The 17,371-nt window shown below is 40.5% G+C and overlaps 1 protein-coding gene across 3 annotated transcripts; it reads left to right on the top strand.

The window, feature by feature from the left end:
* The first annotated feature begins 8,433 nt into the window (after nt 1-8,433).
* On the top strand, nt 8,434-17,141 carry LOC126611052 (uncharacterized). Of its 3 annotated transcripts, none has more exons than XM_050279235.1 (7): nt 8,434-8,629; nt 11,997-12,112; nt 12,219-15,473; nt 15,555-15,797; nt 15,942-16,100; nt 16,193-16,351; nt 16,596-17,141. In XM_050279235.1, exons 2-7 carry the CDS (start codon nt 12,032-12,034, stop codon nt 16,845-16,847), a joined length of 4,149 nt encoding a protein of 1,382 aa, XP_050135192.1. In that variant the 5' UTR covers nt 8,434-8,629; nt 11,997-12,031; the 3' UTR covers nt 16,848-17,141. The 3 variants fall into 3 exon arrangements, with proteins under 3 accessions (XP_050135192.1, XP_050135193.1, XP_050135194.1); XM_050279236.1 differs by having other exon boundaries at nt 11,941-12,112; XM_050279237.1 differs by having other exon boundaries at nt 8,437-8,629; nt 16,608-17,141.
* Nucleotides 17,142-17,371: the final 230 nt, after the last annotated feature.

Here is a 17,371-nt window from a genome sequence, read left to right as displayed (position 1 = left end):
GTTTCTGAGCTTCATTTCGTTGCTTATGCAAAAGTGTAGACATCGAAATTTTGGTGAAAACAAATGTTCACCAACGTATTAAAGTTTTGACGTGTCAGGGTATACATGGCATATGCCACGTGTTGTACAAATTGTACACATGACGTGTGACTCAACAAAATAAGAAGAAATACCCTTGAAGGATTAAACAAGTTTTTCTTCTCATTTTGGGCAATGACAAGGCAAGCACACTTCAATCCATTAAGGATCAAAACAAGTTTTTCTTCTCATTTTAGGCAATGACAAGGCAAGCACACTTCAATCCATTACGAATCAAAGCAAGTTTTTCTCATTTGGGCAATGACAAAGCATGCACATTTCAAGTTTAAAATGGTATTAAGTGGGAAATTAGGCCATAAGTTAGACCACTTCAAGTTTAAAATGGTATTAAGTGGGAAATTAGGCCATAAGTTACACCACTTCAATTTCAATATTGCATTAAATGGGAAAATTAGGCAATGGTGCTTGGAAAAGAAAAAAATATTTTGTGGTGGTGATTCATTCTCAAAGCCTATAAATAGGCTTCTCCATCAAGGTATCAATCATCCTATCCTAAAATTCACAAATACATTTCTCTACTCCCAAATTGGAAGAGAATTCCCCAAAACCTTGAAGCTTTGAAACTCTAAAGCTCTCAAGCAAATCCCCAAGGATCAAGAAAGCCATTTTCGTTCTTTGTCAAATCTTCTTTCAAGATCAAGCCCCAACGGCCCTTGAAGAACTTTCACCAATTCAAGATCAAGCATCGACGGCCCTTGAAGAAAGTGTTCATCGTTCATCATCCGTTTATCCTAAGATCAAGCCCTAACGACCATTTTGGATCAACAACATCAACAAATCCACACAACCGTTCTTCAAGATCAAGCCCAAAAGCCCTTGAAGATTTGTTCATCCGTCAACCTTAAAGATCAAACCCAAAAGCCCTTGAAGAAATCCGCACAACCGTTCTTCAAGATCAAGCCCAAAAGCCTTTGAAGAAACTTTCAACCGTTCATCCAAGATCAAGCATCGACGGCATTTGGATCAACCTCACATCCACAAATCAACACCTTATGGAGATTGAATTAGAGGATCAAGTTATAAAGAGATTGTAACCCTAAAAATCCATTAACCCCAAAAATTTTCTTTGTACACGTTGTTCTTGTTTCAAGAAATTTTCTTGTTCACAAAAGGATGAAGAGTTGATTGCTGTTTATAATCAAGTGATCCACTTCAAGAGAATCGTCAATAGGCTTGAACCCCAAGCGTTGGAACTTCACGATGTACTGAAGATCAACGAAAGTTTGAAGAAGGAAGTGGATGAGCTACAGCGTGTCCGTCTACTTGAGAAGAATGAGCAGCTTATAACTCTTGTTTTGCTTGAACTCCTCCGGCCTTTGCTAATTATTTATAAACATGTTTCATTCACTTTTCTTCATCTTCGCTTCTTTTGTTCATACCCTAACCTTTAGACTTGATAGACCAGTGGCAGACATGTTACTTTTTTATAAGCAGACAAGCTAGCGTAGCCTATGCAGCCGTAGGTGTTGGTGTAGAACTTTGCAAAGTTGTTAGCCATAGGGTTAGCAGCCTGATGGCTTACTTACAGAAGCAAACAAGTCCGCGTAACCACTAGGCTGTTAACCTTGGCTTTCTCTAATTCCGTAAGTTGCGTAGCAAGTATCACAACATTTTAGGACTTGGTGTAGGTTGTTCGGCGCTTGGCAGAGGTGAAGCTTATCGACTACGTAACATGTCACCAGTGGATAAAACTTCGTATATGCGCGCTAACTTGTTTAACCTTTCATAAGAATGTGCGGTTGTATAAGTCTAGTGCGGCTTTACTGCTCGAGGCAAGCCGTAGGCAGTCTTCTAGAAACCGTAGGCTACCGTAGTGCACTTGGTAGGAGCTTTAGGGTTCCAGGGCAGCCATCTGTAGGGCATACTGCGTACTGTGCCCCATCCGTCTCTAGGGCCCGATTCCCCACAAATTAGGCCAAGAGACCCATATCCTTTAGTTAGCTAAGCCTTGAAAAAGACCATTGTGGCTACTTCTAGGAATCTCGGTGTAAGCCATTGTGCATCTGGTTATACTAGGACAGCCAGGCTCATCCACGTTTGGATATTCGGAGTGTAAAGTTTATCCTTCCGTCTTGAAGAGCTGACCCATGTGGGCGTTGGGGAATTGGTTTACCCTATCACACTGGAAAGCAATTAGTTTACCCTCTCGCACTGGAGAGCATAATTGGTTCCTCGGGTGCCCCATTCTTGCGATGAGTCCCTAAGAAGGGCGCAGTCTTCTTTTGAAGTGCATGAGTGATCAGTTGTTGTAAGCATGCAATTGAGCCAAGTTTTGATTACTTCTGAATTCCTTATTGAAAAACGAGTGAATCGAACGAGAACTTAGCTGTAAGGTAGGAACTGCATAATAACTTGATAGTCTTCGGCTTGTGAGGTGGTGCCCGTCGAGCTTTTTGAGTCTTCGGGCTTTAATGTAGCGGGAGGTCACACATGGTACTTCTTCAGATTGTAGGCGCTCCACTTCTTTTTGATATTTTTATCGTTTCATGGTGGCGAGGGTGTAATTACTCTTGCCGCCTACTCTGCTGATCTTATACGGACATTCCCAGATGGGATCCATCTTTTTGGAACCTTCTCTGCGGGCAGTGATAAAGGCTTTTCTTAGGACTAGATTTTCGGGCTGGAACTGTCGGGTCTTTGCCCTTTTGTTGTAGCTGGAGAGGAACTGCTGCTGGTAGGGTGCGATGCGGGTGATAGTCTGCTCGCATTTCTCCTCTGCTGGATCTAAGCTTGTGGCCATCTTTTTTCTGCTCAATGCTTGGTGGTAAAGTGTTGATACTTGGCTTGATAACATTGGGATGAACGATTGCTTCTGAGCCAAATGCCAAAGAGAAATGAGTCTCACCGGTTGCTCGTCTTTTGGTGGTGCGATATGCCTATAGACATCTAAGGAGTTCGTGTGGCCATTTTCTTTTCTTGTTGGTGGGGGATTTCTTGTGGCAGTCGAGGATCATCTTGGTGGATGTTTTGGCCCACCAATTGCCTTGAGGATATCTTGGCGTAGACATGTGCTGCTTGATGCCATATTTTTGGACTAACTTCGTCAAATCTTTGCCCACGAATTACGGGCCGTTGTCGGTGATGATGGATTAAAGGATGCCAAATCGGAAAATGATGTTCCTCCATATGAAGCGCTCTATATCCGTCTGAATCGTGGTTGTCATGGGCTCTGCTTTTACCTATTTGGTGAAGTAGTCGGTTGCCACGATCAGCATGCCTTTGCCCCAAGTAGTATGGCTAGTGATTAGCTGGGAATCAGAATGAATTGAAAGCTTTTTCACCGCTAAGTCTTTTGTCATTCAAAGGCCTGCTAGTGGGGCTTCATACTCTGTTTCGTTATTGGATGCTTTGAAACCTAGAATGATCGCCTACTCGGCCATCGAACCACTTGGGGTGACAAAGACCACGTCTGCTCCTAAACTTTTGTAGTTGGATACGTCGTCGACATGCAAATTCCAAAAGTCTCCATGGGGTGAAGCAGGCGGGGCTAGAGTGTGCTCGGCTACTTCCGAGGCATCGTTGGGCCGCTCTGTTGCGTCATCTAGGCTCGAAGTATGGAGTTGTGGAGATGGGGCCATGTCACATGCAGCAAGAGATGCTCAACTGCCGGTATTGGGCCACTCTAGAGTTGAATCATTGAGCAAGGGTCGGCTAGGGCCGTGTGGTGCGCAACAGGAGGTGGTACTCAACTACCGGTACATGTTGCTCTTATGTAGAATCTTTAAGGGTGACGAGGACAAAACTTGCTTCTGAGTGTGTTATTCCAGTGTTCGTCTACCCTTGGCGTGTCTTTTGGGCCGAGTTGTTGCGTTCATCAGAAAACTTTGCATCCACCAGGGTTTACGCCTTTATCGTCGCGTGTCTGGATTGGGTGGAATAGTACGTCATAAGGATGACTACATGCGTTTGAAAGTAAAACTTGAGCTTCCGGGTTGCAACAACTATCGCCAAAGTTAAGCTTTTGAATTTCTGATAACATCAATGAGAGCTTTTAAACTGTGGAATACAACTGATAACATCGATGAGAGCTTTTAAACTGTGGAATACAAGTAGTCGGGCCCTCAACTCTTCTCATATGATGGTAAAGCTTATTGCTGTTTCAGATGTGACTGCTCATCCAGTCAGACTTTGAATCTCCTTCGGAGTAGTGGGGAATTTCATATTCAAGATCGCTCAGATTTGCCTTGAATGGGCATCGGCGAACTTCGTCCCAAAGTGCATGCTTTTTTGCCAGAGTGAAAGAGTCTGCCAGAGTTAAATCTTCTTTCATTATCAGTTTTCCAAACAGTAGGTGGTCTGTTAGAAGTCCTTTTTGGAATACTGCTTTAGCTATCGAGTCGTTGCATCCGACTATCCTTGCCTTATCTGCTTTGAACCTCCTCACATAGTCAGGAAGCGACTCCTTTGGGTTCTTCTTGACATCGAACAAATGGTCGGACTTCTTTTTGATCGAGTGACAGGATGAATATTCTTTGATGAAAACCAAAGAAAGTTCGTCAAAATTCCGGATGGATTGTGGCCACAGGGTGTAGAACTAATCTTGCGCCTCGCCTTGTAGAGTGGTGGTGAATAACTTGCACATGAGATCATCGTTGTTTCGATAGAGGATCATTGCACTTCGGTAGTGCTTTAAGTGTCTCTCTAGGTCTTTATCCCCTTTGAAAGATATGAAATATGGCATGCTGAACTCGTGTGGAGGTTCTGCCTGCTCGATCTTGTCCGTGAAGGGTGACCTACTTATGTTGGTCATGTTTCGTCGTAGTGCATCGGCGAGGACCTTGTTGCGTTGGAAATTGAGCAATCGTTTGGTCAAGAGTCTTTCTATTTCTTCTTGAATTTTCCTTTGTTGAGGCAGTGGAGCTCTCGGCTGCCCCCAACCGTGACTTGCTGGTCTAGGTTGCTCTTCCATGTGTTTGGTTTGTCTATAATGCAGATGAGGTGCACGTAGCACGTTCCTAGCATGTGAGTGAGTTCTTCGCAGGCTGCCAGTTGAACTTAAGCCGTATTGAGTGACTATTTCTCTCAGTTCGTCGTGTTACCTACTCCGATGTGAGGTGGATGATGCTCTTTGCGGGCTTAGTCGCGAATGAACACTTCGCTTGGAAGGTTGCTCATGTTGACTATTGGAGTGTGACCCCAACCGTGAATGTATGCTCGTCTGTGGGCCTAGTCGAGAGTGCACGCTCCTCTGCACTTTAAGACGAGAGTATACGCTATCTCGGGGGCCTAATCGAGAGTGTACATTGCCTGAACGCTTGGTTCGTAGCTGGTTGAGTGGCTGCTTTCCGGGACGCTGCTGGAGAGGTTCTTTGTCTGCCCTTGTCCTACTTCATGACACCCTTGTATGGGGCATGTTGCATCTCGGTGCGCTATAAGAGCTGGTTCCCCAAGGTCGTCTGTTGTGTGAGAAAGCTCGTCAACTCTATGACTTGTTGAGACAAGTGTTGTTCTCCATTTGGGTGGGAATAACTTGAAATAAATGCGTCTTCTTGAACAGTGGAAGTGTGGTAGACTTTGGGCGCGAGATTTAAGTTGGGAAATGTCAAATCTGAAGAAAAATGTGGTGAAAATGCTCCTGGTTCGATTGTCGGTCCGAAAATTTGAAACCGAGATGGTTGAACTAATCTTGGATTGATTTGGGCTGCTTGGAAGGCCACGGGAACAGGCTGGGCCACGAGATTGGGCTGCACGGTTGGAACAGGCTGGGCCATAAGAATGGGCTACTCGGCGGGAGCAGGCTGGGCCACAAGAGTGGGTTGCTTGGCGGGAGCAGGCTTCTCAGAGTATGATGCACATGGGTGCGAAGCTTGGGCTCAGCTTGGCAACACGTTGAGTTAGCGTTAGGCTTGGGTTGTGGCCTTAGTATCGTGAGCTTTGGATGGCATGGCTCAGGCCGTGGTGAAGGTACCATGGACCTCGCAACGGAGCCACCGCGGTGTTTCCTGTGGTGGAAACTCGTGGTGGTGGTGCCGCTCCACTTATTGTCGCATTTAGCATCGTGGATCGCCATGGTCCCATTCCTTGGATATTGGAATTTTCACTCGTGGCATTTTCTAAATTTCTAGCCATTGTATTCTTCTTTTATGTTTTATCAAATAATCTTTGCAAATACAAAATTCTAATAATAAGAACATATGAAAAAAATACAAGTAAACTAGAAAATAGAGAAAAACCTTTTTTATGCGAGAGTCTTCTACGAGTGTGGATTTCTTCTCTCAATGAAAGCACCAATTTGTGGATGTAAATTTCTCCCTCCTTGATCTTGGACAAAATTGCACCTACAAAACAATTAACACCTTTGGTTAAGGCCAAAAGCCTCACGCGCCCATGATGAATGGGGGGGCTTTGGCCGAAGAACCTCCAATGCCAAAGTTAGAATTTAGAGAGAAAATGTTTAGAGAGCTTTTTGGGAGCTTTGCAAGAGTGTTGGAACTCCCTTTTTACAGAAAATGGAGTCCTATTTATAGACCATGACCGACCCTCTTTGGAAGAAAGAGTGGCCGGCCCTAGGTTACTTTTTTGGGTGTAATGGGTGATTTAATTGGTGATTAATGGATTAATCCACTAATTAGCCAATTAACCTCCACTTAAATGGAATGTTATGTAGGTTATAAAATAATTACCTAAGATAAGGATGGATGAGAATATCTTTGAATTGGTTACCTATTTTGGACACTTTTGACTTGATTGACGGATGATTGTCCGCTGCTTGCGCGTAGGAATTTTGGTATGCCTTAAGGGTATTTTTGTCATCTTTTATCCAAAAATCCACATGTCACCTTGTGATTATTTTTGGCTCCACAATAGGCACGGAAAATCATAATAAACTATGAGATGACAAATAGTTCATAGAGAATCCTACTTTGAAAGAGTTTCTTTAACATTTCTCTTATCACATAACTTCTCAGAATTTACGAGACCTAGATCTCAAAAATGAATCTCTTGTCACATAACCTTTCTTTTCCAAAAACTCTAGATCTCAAAGCCTCACAGTTGTCAGTCCCTTGATTTAGGTTGGGCCTGGGCAGCCTTCTAAACTCTAAACCTTCGTATAGTCCTTATTCCCGTCTCTTCCTTTCTTTCTATCGCTCAATTCACTACATCACCCTTCTCCTTTCTTCCGTCCCCCACATCACCTATGTTTCCCTTCCCTGTTCTGGTCTTTGCCTGCCCATCAGGCGCTCTCCTTGGTGCTACATCGTGTTCCCCATTCTTTCATCCTCTCTCTCACATTTTTACAAACAACCCTCCAAATTTTGTTGGTGTATTCTTTCCAAATCCGGGTTGGCCTTCGAATTTGGCCTTGATTCTTGGTTGTGGGCAAGATTATGGTTATGATAGGTCAGATCCATTTCTTACAAATCATTCTCCATGGTGGCTGTGCTCAGCCTACCCGTGGCTGAGCCGCCTTACTTGGCCACATATGTGGTGTCTTTTCTATACAAATATGTTCAAAAGTGGTGTTGCCCTGGCTATGAAACGAGCTAATTTGTGGTTTAATTTTCAGATTAGCTAGTTTTATTGTTTTGTGGTTGCTTCGGCAATTTGTTGTGGCATTGTTGTTTTCGCAATGATTTTTGTGGCCTCGCTTGTTTGAGAGATGTCTTTGTGTGCCATTCAGTACCAAACTTGACGTTTATATTGTCTTTACGTTAGATTTGCATTGTTCGCTATTCGTGTTTGTGGTAGCTATGTAGAGGTTTATCTGGTGAATTAATTGTGCAAATTTCTCCCCAGATCAAAGATTTGGTCACTGAAGAATATGTATCTAATATGACACCCTCTTGCATGTTCGTTTCTTATTAATGAAATCATTCTATCATTGATGTCTAAAAGTTTCTCTATTTATACCTAAAATTCAAATTCCTACCTTTAAGTATTATGTCCAAACAATGGATTGTAGAATCAAGAGGCTTCAAATCCACAGATTTGAACAGTTGAAAAAAAAGATTCAGTTGAAATCCATAGGTCTAAAATCCAAACACGTCAAAAAATAACAAAAAATAAGGGGAAAATCACAAATCCCAAATCAACATACAATTTGCGTCTCTGGATGTCCTTCCTTGTAATTCAAACGAAATCGGAGGTTAAGAGTCTGCGAAGATAGCAAAGCAGCTGCTACTGTCCGATTCCCCCCAAAGAGGTCCCACGGCACGAAAAATTTGTAATTGTATTCGGAACACAAGTGATACATCATGTGTTTTAATAGAAATGATGTCAAATATTTTTTTTAGTTATTAACTTTTAACACACATATAACACGATTTATATAATGATGTTCACACTGAAAAATCTCTTCCACGGCACTAAGGGTGTACCCTCTGCCCGCTCACTCGTATTTATATAGTTGGAATCTCTCTCTCTCTCTCTCGCTACTCCTCTGCCCTTTTCATTTTGTTTTTTCACCTTCATAGTCCTCATCACCTTCCTCCAAAATCCTAATCGCTCCATTTGTTCTTCGTCTGTCGAGAAAAAACAACAAAAAAAGCTTCCCAGAAATATCAGGAGAATCCGATCAAAACTTCATTAGGTAACCCATCAATCTCTCTCTGCTTATTTTGTTTTTTCTTTTTCTATTTATTTTGTGCATGGTTGCTCTGTTTTTACTGACTGATGCAGAGGTTTTGTTATTCTTTTGTTTGTGGTGTTTTGATTTGATCAAGCATCAAGCTTTCATCGATCATAGGGTGATGATGGAATCTGGGTTTGGTTTGGATTTTGTCAAAATTTGAGAATTTGATTTATATCTGGATTGGATTGATAATTTCATATGAGGATTTTTATGTGTTTTTTTATGTCAAAGTTTGTGTCTTTGAAGTCTCTGAATGGATCTGCAAATGGGTTAGGCCAGTTGTTCAGTGAAACTAATACCGCCGCGCGGTACCGTAAGTTAGAGTAGTTTAGAATATCGTCTTGTAAAAAAACAAAGGTCTTCGAATAAACCATCACCATATCATAATTCTTTCACCTTGGAATTGCTGGTTGATGATCATTTATCTGCTTCAGTTTCTATGTTCATTTTTATTTTGATGAGAAAGTCCAATTGGTTCATTCTTTTGTTTGACCAGTCTGTTGCTTTGAGATCCTTGCAGAAACAGGAGAAATAAATCTCGAAATTAATTTTTATTTAATTAGGGGGTTAGGTGGAGATTTTAGTCGTCTTAGCTGTTTAGATCGCTATTAAAGGGTTAATAAAGTATGAATTTATTGGTAAATTTAATATATTTGAGGTTTGTTTAGGGCTGATTTAGTATTGTTGTGCTTAAAAAAAAACTAATTATGCTGTACTCTGAGAATAAGTAGATGTGAAATAAAAGTAAATTTTTTGGTAAAAGTGCTTTTGAAAAAAAAAAGTTTGGTAAACTTTTATATAAAACAGATGTGAAAAAAAGTCGGTTTAGTGAAAAAAAACTGAAACTGAATGTTTAACAAACACAAAAAAACTCCCAATTTTTTTTTATACCCATTTTTTGCAGTTCGAAACTTCGAGTTCCACTTGGATTCCAGCTCTTAATTAAATTAAATTAAATTAAATATAAATTTATTTAGTTTTAGTCAAGTTTTTATTTCTAATGTTATTGAATTACTAGTAGCAAAAATAGTAGTAAATGTAAGATGGAGAAAAAGATGCTACGTATTGTATGTATGTAAATATGTAATTTACTCACTCTTGACATCTCGTGCGATTGCTGACGTATGTGTCATGAGATTAGTCAGATAATCTAATATCTGAAAAATCGAGAATTAATTAATTAGAAGGACTTAGTTGATCTCGTTCCTTCTCGCCCTATTCATGTTATAGCGTCTATGTCATGTCAAAGTTGATCTTGATGATCAACCTTAATTAGTGGCCTTGGCCCGTGGTTAGTGGCCACCTAATTTTTTCTCCATTTGTCAAAGATAATTGGTATGCCTCTTTATGTAATTAAGGAGTTAAAAATGGTGATTTAGGATCTGTTAAAAAAATTTGAGAGTTCTAGGTTTGATTCTCGTAAAAAATGAATTTGAATCATATTATTGTTAATCTGTTGTGAGTTTTAGGCCAATCCTCTAGTCTCTTATTGCAGATAATATTTATATATAAAAAAACCTGAAATAGGAAAACAAAATTAAGAAAGAAAATGATGTCTCCTTGCTGCTTTAACTTTGAAACAATCTTTTTAATTTTCTTTGTTTTCTTCTTTTTGGTCATCAACTTGGAAAGGAAATTAAGAAAAGATAGGGTCTGTCTGTGATCTGTCAATTCAAATATAAAAAAAAAAATACAGCCAAAAAATAAAGGATGGACGGATCGGAAAGGGATGCTCTCCGGATCTATTTTTCCTAATTCATCAAGATTAAAGATTCGGGTTATTGAAATTTGATCTAACGATTAAAATTATTATAATTTTTAAAATAGGCCACTATTTTTAACCGTTAGATCAAATTTCAATAATCCGAATCTTCAAACTTGATGAATTAAAAGGAAGAGATCCGGAGATGATCTCTTTCCGGACGGACCAACCTTGTAAGTGGCAGGCCAGCACCCACTGTGTGCTTCACTTTTTGTGAATTAGCAACGGAGGGTCCAGATGTCTCTAGAGATTCAAAGATGTACAGCTTTTTTTTTTTTTTTTTTCCAATTTTATCATTTTTTTTTAAAGCCATGTAATGATGCAATCCTTTATATTAAAAATGAATTCTTAGAAGATGGGGTTGAATGAAGTATTTTGGGTCCCACATACTAAATCGTTCCACATGTTAAGATCATCACTAGTTAAGTGACAAAAAATGGCAGGCAGCAGGTGGTTTTGATCTTGGGTGGTGCTATTTCACACATATCGTTTTTTTTCTCTGTTAATTTTTTTATTTGATTTTTTTTAATTTATTCAATTTGATAATTGTAAATTAAGAAAAATATGTGGAAGGTAACAAGTGGTGTTTTTCTTTTATTTGATTTTTTTTAATTTATTCGATCTGTAAATTAAGAAGAATATGTGGAAGGCAACAAGTAGTGTCTAATAGCACCACCTTTGATCTTACCTTAAAACTAATTAAGATGTTTTCCTATTGGCTTTTTCATTTTGGGGTATCAGAGAGTATGGTTCCACAGTTGCGTAGTGTTATTAGCTCGAGTTGTGATTATCTAGCTTATCTGAATGGGGGCCAAAAACCTAGAACCTATGTTTTATTAAGGGTAGTGCTATTCATGCATCCTTTTTAACTTCTCACACTCCCTCTTCAATTTTCGGCCATTAGATAAAAAGAAGTGAAGAAGATCAATGACAAAAAACTAACAAGAATGTGTAAGACTGGGAGGTAAAAATAATTGTATGAATAACATTTACCCTTACTAGTATTAGTTAGATAACTTTAACGAAAAGCTTCTGGTGCTGTTTACTTTAACGAAAAATCATATTTTTACACTAAAAAATCAATCATGGTACTATTTATTTTACCTTTTATTTTTTCATTTTCGTTAAAACTTAAAGTTTTCAACCTCTTTTAACATGTATTGATGTTAGAAGTAGCCTGAATAATTGACTAGAAATTGAGATTTTTTTTTTTTACTTTTAATTTATGAAAAATAATTGAATTGACATTCCGTGCCATGATGCTGATGGGTCCCTGTTTGGATTCCACGTCAGATTGTTTGTCTTTGTCCGGCCCACAGTTTACAAAGCGGTCCTGTGACCTGTCCTCTCCTTGTGATCCAAATTACAGAAGTGCCCCTACCCATTTTTCATGCATTATTGCAAAAGCCTTCACGTAAAAGAATTTTCCTAGAAAAAGAAAGTGTAGCAATTAAGATGATGATTTCTTTTTAGACAAGTCTGATGAAGTTTTTTTGTCAAATGATAGATTTTGTTAGATTAGCCACCGACGAGTCTGATGAAGTTGTTGTTCTAAAATCACAGGGAAGCAAGTGGGGTAGGTGAAAATTTGGTAAAATATGGAAGAAGCACAAGTGATTCCCGAAACCCCGATGAAGGTTGCTGATGATGCCGAGACTACAGATGCCGAAGCGATCAAGGTAACCGCAATCTACGATCTGTAATTTAAGCCTTTCGTGGGATCATTTGATTTTGCATGGATTTGAATCGATTTTGAATGTTTTTTTTTTTTTTTTTTTGATGTAGGTATCGAATGGGGAAGTGCCTCCGGTTGAAAAAGAAAGGAGGAATGAAGAGGAGGAAGCAACCTTTGATGGAGAGTTCATAAAAGTTGAGAGAGAATCGATAGATGTGAAGGATGGTTCTCATGCTGCTGAAACAGCATTGGTGGAGGACGACAAGCCATCTGTTATTGAGAGAAGCTCGAGCAGTTCGAGCAGAGAATTGCTAGAAGCGCGGGAGAAGTTGAGTGACCTTGAGGTTGAAGTCGAAAGGTTGGCTGGTGCATTGAAGCATTCCGAATCAGAGAACTCTGAGCTGAAGCATGAGGTCTTGCTTACGAAGGAGAAGCTGGGAGAAAGCGGAAAGAAGTATGAAGAGCTCGAACTCACTCATAAGAAATTGCAAGAGCAAATCACTGAAGCCGAGGAGAAATACAGTTCGCAGCTCAATGTTTTGCAAGAGGCATTGCAAGCTCAAGAAGAAAAGCACAAGGATCTGATCGGGGTGAAGGAATCGTTTGATGGTCTCAATCTTGAGCTTGAAAGCTCGAGAAAGAGGATGCAGGAATTGGAGCAAGAGCTGCAGAGTTCTGCCTGCGAGGTGCAAAAGTTTGAGGACCTGCACAAGCAAAGTGGTTCACATGCTGAATCTGAGACAAAGAGGGCCTTGGAGTTCGAGAAACTGCTCGAAGCAACAAAGTTGAGTGCGAAAGAGATGGAAGATCAGATGGCTTCGATACAAGGAGAACTCAAGGGCCTGTATGAAAAGATTGCCGAAGATGAAAAAGTCAAAGAAGCACTCAGTTCTACCGCTGCCGAGCTTTCTGCTGTCCAAGAAGAGCTGGCTCTATCAAAGTCTCAAGGCGTGGACCTGGAGGAGAAACTCTCGGCTAAGGAAGCTCTGATAAATGAACTGACTGAGGAATTGAGCCTGAAAAAGGCCTCGGAATCTCAAGTGAAGGAAGATATTTCCGCTCTTGAAAATCTGTTTGCCTCAACTAAAGAAGATCTTCAAGCAAAGGTTTCTGAATTGGAAGAAATCAAGTTGAAGCTACAGGAGGAATGGAGTGCCAAGGAATTAGTTGAAGCCGCACGAAAAACTCAAGAAGAACGGGCCGTAGCTGCACAGGAGAATTTGGCAATAGTAACCAAAGAAAAAGAAGCTCTGGAAGCAGCTGTGGCAGATCTCACCGGTAATGTGCAGCTGATGAAGGAGCTGTGCAGTGATCTCGAAGAAAAATTGAAGCTTTCGGAAGAGAACTTCGGTAAAAAAGATGATCTTTTGTCTCAATCTTTGTCAAACAATGCCGAGCTTGAACAGAAGTTGAAGTCGCTGGAAGAGCTCCATAAGGAATCAGAAACTGCTTTTGCAACTGCTACTGAAAAGAATCTTGAACTTGAAGCAATTATTCAAGCTTCAAATGCAGCAGCGGAGGAGGCAAAATCGCAACTGAGAGAGCTTGAGACGCGCTTTATAGCTGTAGAACAAAAGAATGTAGAGCTTGAGCAACAGTTAAATGCGGTAGAGCTGAACCGAGGAATTGCTGAGAGTGGTCTGGAAGAATTCTCTCAAAAAATATCTGCACTCAATACTACATTGAGCGAGGTCGAGGAAGAAAAGAAACAGCTGACCGGTCAGGTGCAAGAATACCAAGAGAAGATAGGCCAGCTGGAATCTGAGTTAAACCAGACAACTTTGCAATATTCAGAGCTTCAGGAGGAACTGAAGACTGCCTCCGAGAAATGTGCTGAACATGAGGGCCGGGCCAGTGAACACCATCAGCGAAGCCTCGAACTTGAAGATTTGGTCCAAATTTCTCATACCAAAGTGGAGGATACTGGTAAAAAGGTGAGCGAGCTGGAGTTAATGCTTGAAACAGAGAGGTACAGAATTCAAGAACTCGAGGAACAAATAACTGCGTTGGAAAAGAAATGTCAGGATGCAGAAGCAGATTCTAAGAATTATTCTAACAAGGTATCTGAACTTGCCTCTGAACTCGAGGCATTCCAAGCAAGAACATCTAGCCTTGAAGTTGCACTGCAAGCGGCCAACGAAAAGGAAAGGGAGTTGTTTGAAGCCTTGAATGTTGCCACAGAAGAGAAGAAAAGGTTAGAGGATGCATCGAGTAGTTTTACTGAGAAGTTTTCCGAATCAGAAAACTTGGTGGAGGTCTTGAGAGATGAATTGAAGATGACTCAAGAGAAATTGGAAAGCATTGAAAATGATCTTAATGCTGCTGGAATCAGAGAAGGCGAGGTCATAGCGAAACTCAAATCTGCCGAGGAGCAACTGGAGCAACAAGGCAAAGTAATAGAGGAAACAGCGTCAAAGAACTCAGAACTTCAAGCACTACATGAAACCCTAGTGAGGGATTCAGAGATCAAACTTCAAGAAGCATTAGGGAGCTTCACTAACAGGGATGCTGAGGCAAATTCTCTGCTTGAGAAACTAAAGGTTCTAGAAGATCAGGTGAAGGTTTATGAAGAGCATGTTGCTGAAGCAGAGCGGAAGTCTGCATCGTTGAAAGAAGAGCTGGACAACAGCTTGGCTAAATTTGCATCTTCAGAAAGTACAAATGAAGAACTCAGAAAACAGATCTTGGAAGCAGAAAACAAAGCTTCTCAGACCCTCTCAGAAAACGAAATGCTAGTTGAGACGAATGTTCAGCTGAAATGCAAGATTGATGAATTGCAGGAATCTTTGAATGCTGCTCTATCTGAAACTGAAGTCACTACAAGAGAACTTGTTTCGCACAAGAGCACTGTTGAAGAATTAACAGATAAGCACTCGAGAGCCTTAGACCTTCATTCTGCTTCCGAAGCCCGCATTGTGGAAGCAGAGACGAAATTGCAAGAAGCCATTGGAAGATTCAGTCAGAGAGATTTGGAAGCTAATGAATTGCTCGAGAAGCTAAATGCCCTACAAGGCCAAGTAAAATTGTATGAAGAGCAAGTTCGAGAAACATCTGCGGTTTCTGAAACCAGAAATGCGGAGCTGGAAGAGAGTCTATCAAAGCTGAAGAATCTGGAGAATATTGTTGAGGAACTGCAAACCAATTCAGCTCACTTTGAAGAGGAGAGCGGAAAACTAGCTGAGGCAAATATAAAGCTTACAGAGGATGTGTCTACATACGAGTCCAAACTAAGTGACCTTGAAGCAAAATATTCTACTGCAGTTGTTGAGAAGGACGAAACAGTTGAACAACTTCAGGCTGCAAAAAGGACTATTGAAGATTTAATGCAGCAGCATTCTTCTGAAGGGCAGAAACTACAATCTCAGGTTTGCACCAAACTTTCTTGTTATTATTTTGCGGCTATTTATTGTTGCTTTATGCTTATTAGCTACATTCGTTTGCCACAGATATCTTCGGTTATGGATGAGAACAGCCTGCTTAATGAAGTGCATCAAAATACTAAGAAGGAACTCCAGCAAGTGATATCCGAGCTTGAAGAACAGCTCAAAGAACAAAAAGCAGGAGAAGCTGCTTTAAAATCTGAGATTGAAAATCTCAAGGCTGAGGTTGCTGAGAAGCCTTTGTTGCAGAATTCTCTCAAGGAACTCGAAGAGAAATTGGTGAAAACTGAAGCTCAACTGCAAAAAGAGGTAAATATCAATTCATGAAAAAAAATCCACAGAATAGGCTCTTATCCTGCAACCTATAAATATTTATTTTCTGCATGCGATGGGGGCAGCCAAAGAAAGCCATTCATCTTTTTAAAAATTCTTTCTGACTCAGATGAATTGTAGGTTGAAAGCATTAAGGCGGCTGCGGCCGAAAGAGAGGCAGAGTTGACTTCAAAGTTGGAGGATCACGCGCATAAGGTCCATGACAGAGATTTATTGAATGAACAAGTCACAAAACTCCATAGCGAGTTACAACTTGCTCATGCCACTGTTGCTGAAAAGGTAAGGCACCGATCAATGCTTAAGATTTCTTTTACTTAAAACTGCACGATGACAATTCTCAACATTCCATGTTTGAATTTCCTATTCAACAGAAAGAAGCAGATTCTCAAAAGGACCTGGAACGAGAAGCATCGTTGAAGCGTTCCCTTGAAGAACTTGAAGCTAAGAATAAAGAAATCGCACTTCTAGATAAGCAAGTCAAGGAGCTCGAGCAAAAACTGCAGCTGGCAGATACCAAAGTAACAGAAAGGGTATGTTTATTTCTGTTTCCCAACTCCCTTTATAGATACCACCGCAGTAGAAATTTCGAAAACAGCATACACTAGTTATGTAATCTTAAGTTGTAAGTGGCTGTCAAGTTTTCCAACTTAATTGTCCTAAACAACTTGTGGGAAACGAAAACATTAACCCATACCAAAAGGTTTTCAGCTACTGCACAAGGCTTTTAACTGACAAGAATTCGAGCGCGAAATTAAAATCACTTATGTTTAAAAGATCATGTTGCAGGGTGATGGAGGCAGTGTAGCCGGACTGGAAGTGAAATCCAGGGACATTGGATCAACCGTTTCAACTCCATCGAAAAGGAAGAGCAAGAAGAAGTCAGAAGCAACACCTGTTCAAACCTCATCATCTTCAGATATCCATACACATACTGCCGAGGCTTCCCCAATGATGAGCGTTAAGTTCATCGTGGGAGTGGCTGTGGTTTCTGCGATCATCGGCATCATTCTTGGGAAACAGTACTAGATTACATATTTATGTTTTTGGGTTTGACCGTCAGGTTTTGGTTGATTACTTCGTTAATTGTTTCGCTTGTTATTAATTTTGCACAGGAAGATTGAAGGCCTTGTTTTTATGCTTTCAAGCTTGGTTTTTTGAGAGGTTGTTGGTCAGGGAATTTATTTTAGTTCCTATCCCCTTGGCAGTTTGCAAAGCAAAACACAGATGATTCATGTGTTATTTAAGTTTGTATTTAGTTTTTATACTGGGTTGCAGGTGCTTTCGGATATATAAGAATTTGTGCGTTTGTTACTATGAAAAGGAGAGGACGATCTCGGTTGTTTGTGAGTCGTATCTCCCCTCATCAAGAACATTTCACCTACTCCGCCGAATACGGATACACCCCCCCGAGCTTTGACAATGTTGTTGATCACTTCCATAATTAGTACTGTTTTATCCACTCCAGCTCCTATGAATGGTCCTATTTTTCCTCCCCGACGATATGTATTTAGCAGTTCATTTTAGTTTTAATTTTTTTTTTTTAAAGTGAA

This window comes from Malus sylvestris, chromosome 17, assembly GCF_916048215.2.
Source record: "Malus sylvestris chromosome 17, drMalSylv7.2, whole genome shotgun sequence".
Classification (NCBI taxonomy): domain Eukaryota; kingdom Viridiplantae; phylum Streptophyta; class Magnoliopsida; order Rosales; family Rosaceae; genus Malus; species Malus sylvestris.
The sequence above is the reverse complement of the archived record's forward strand: the minus strand, read 5'-3'. Positions and strand labels throughout refer to the sequence as shown.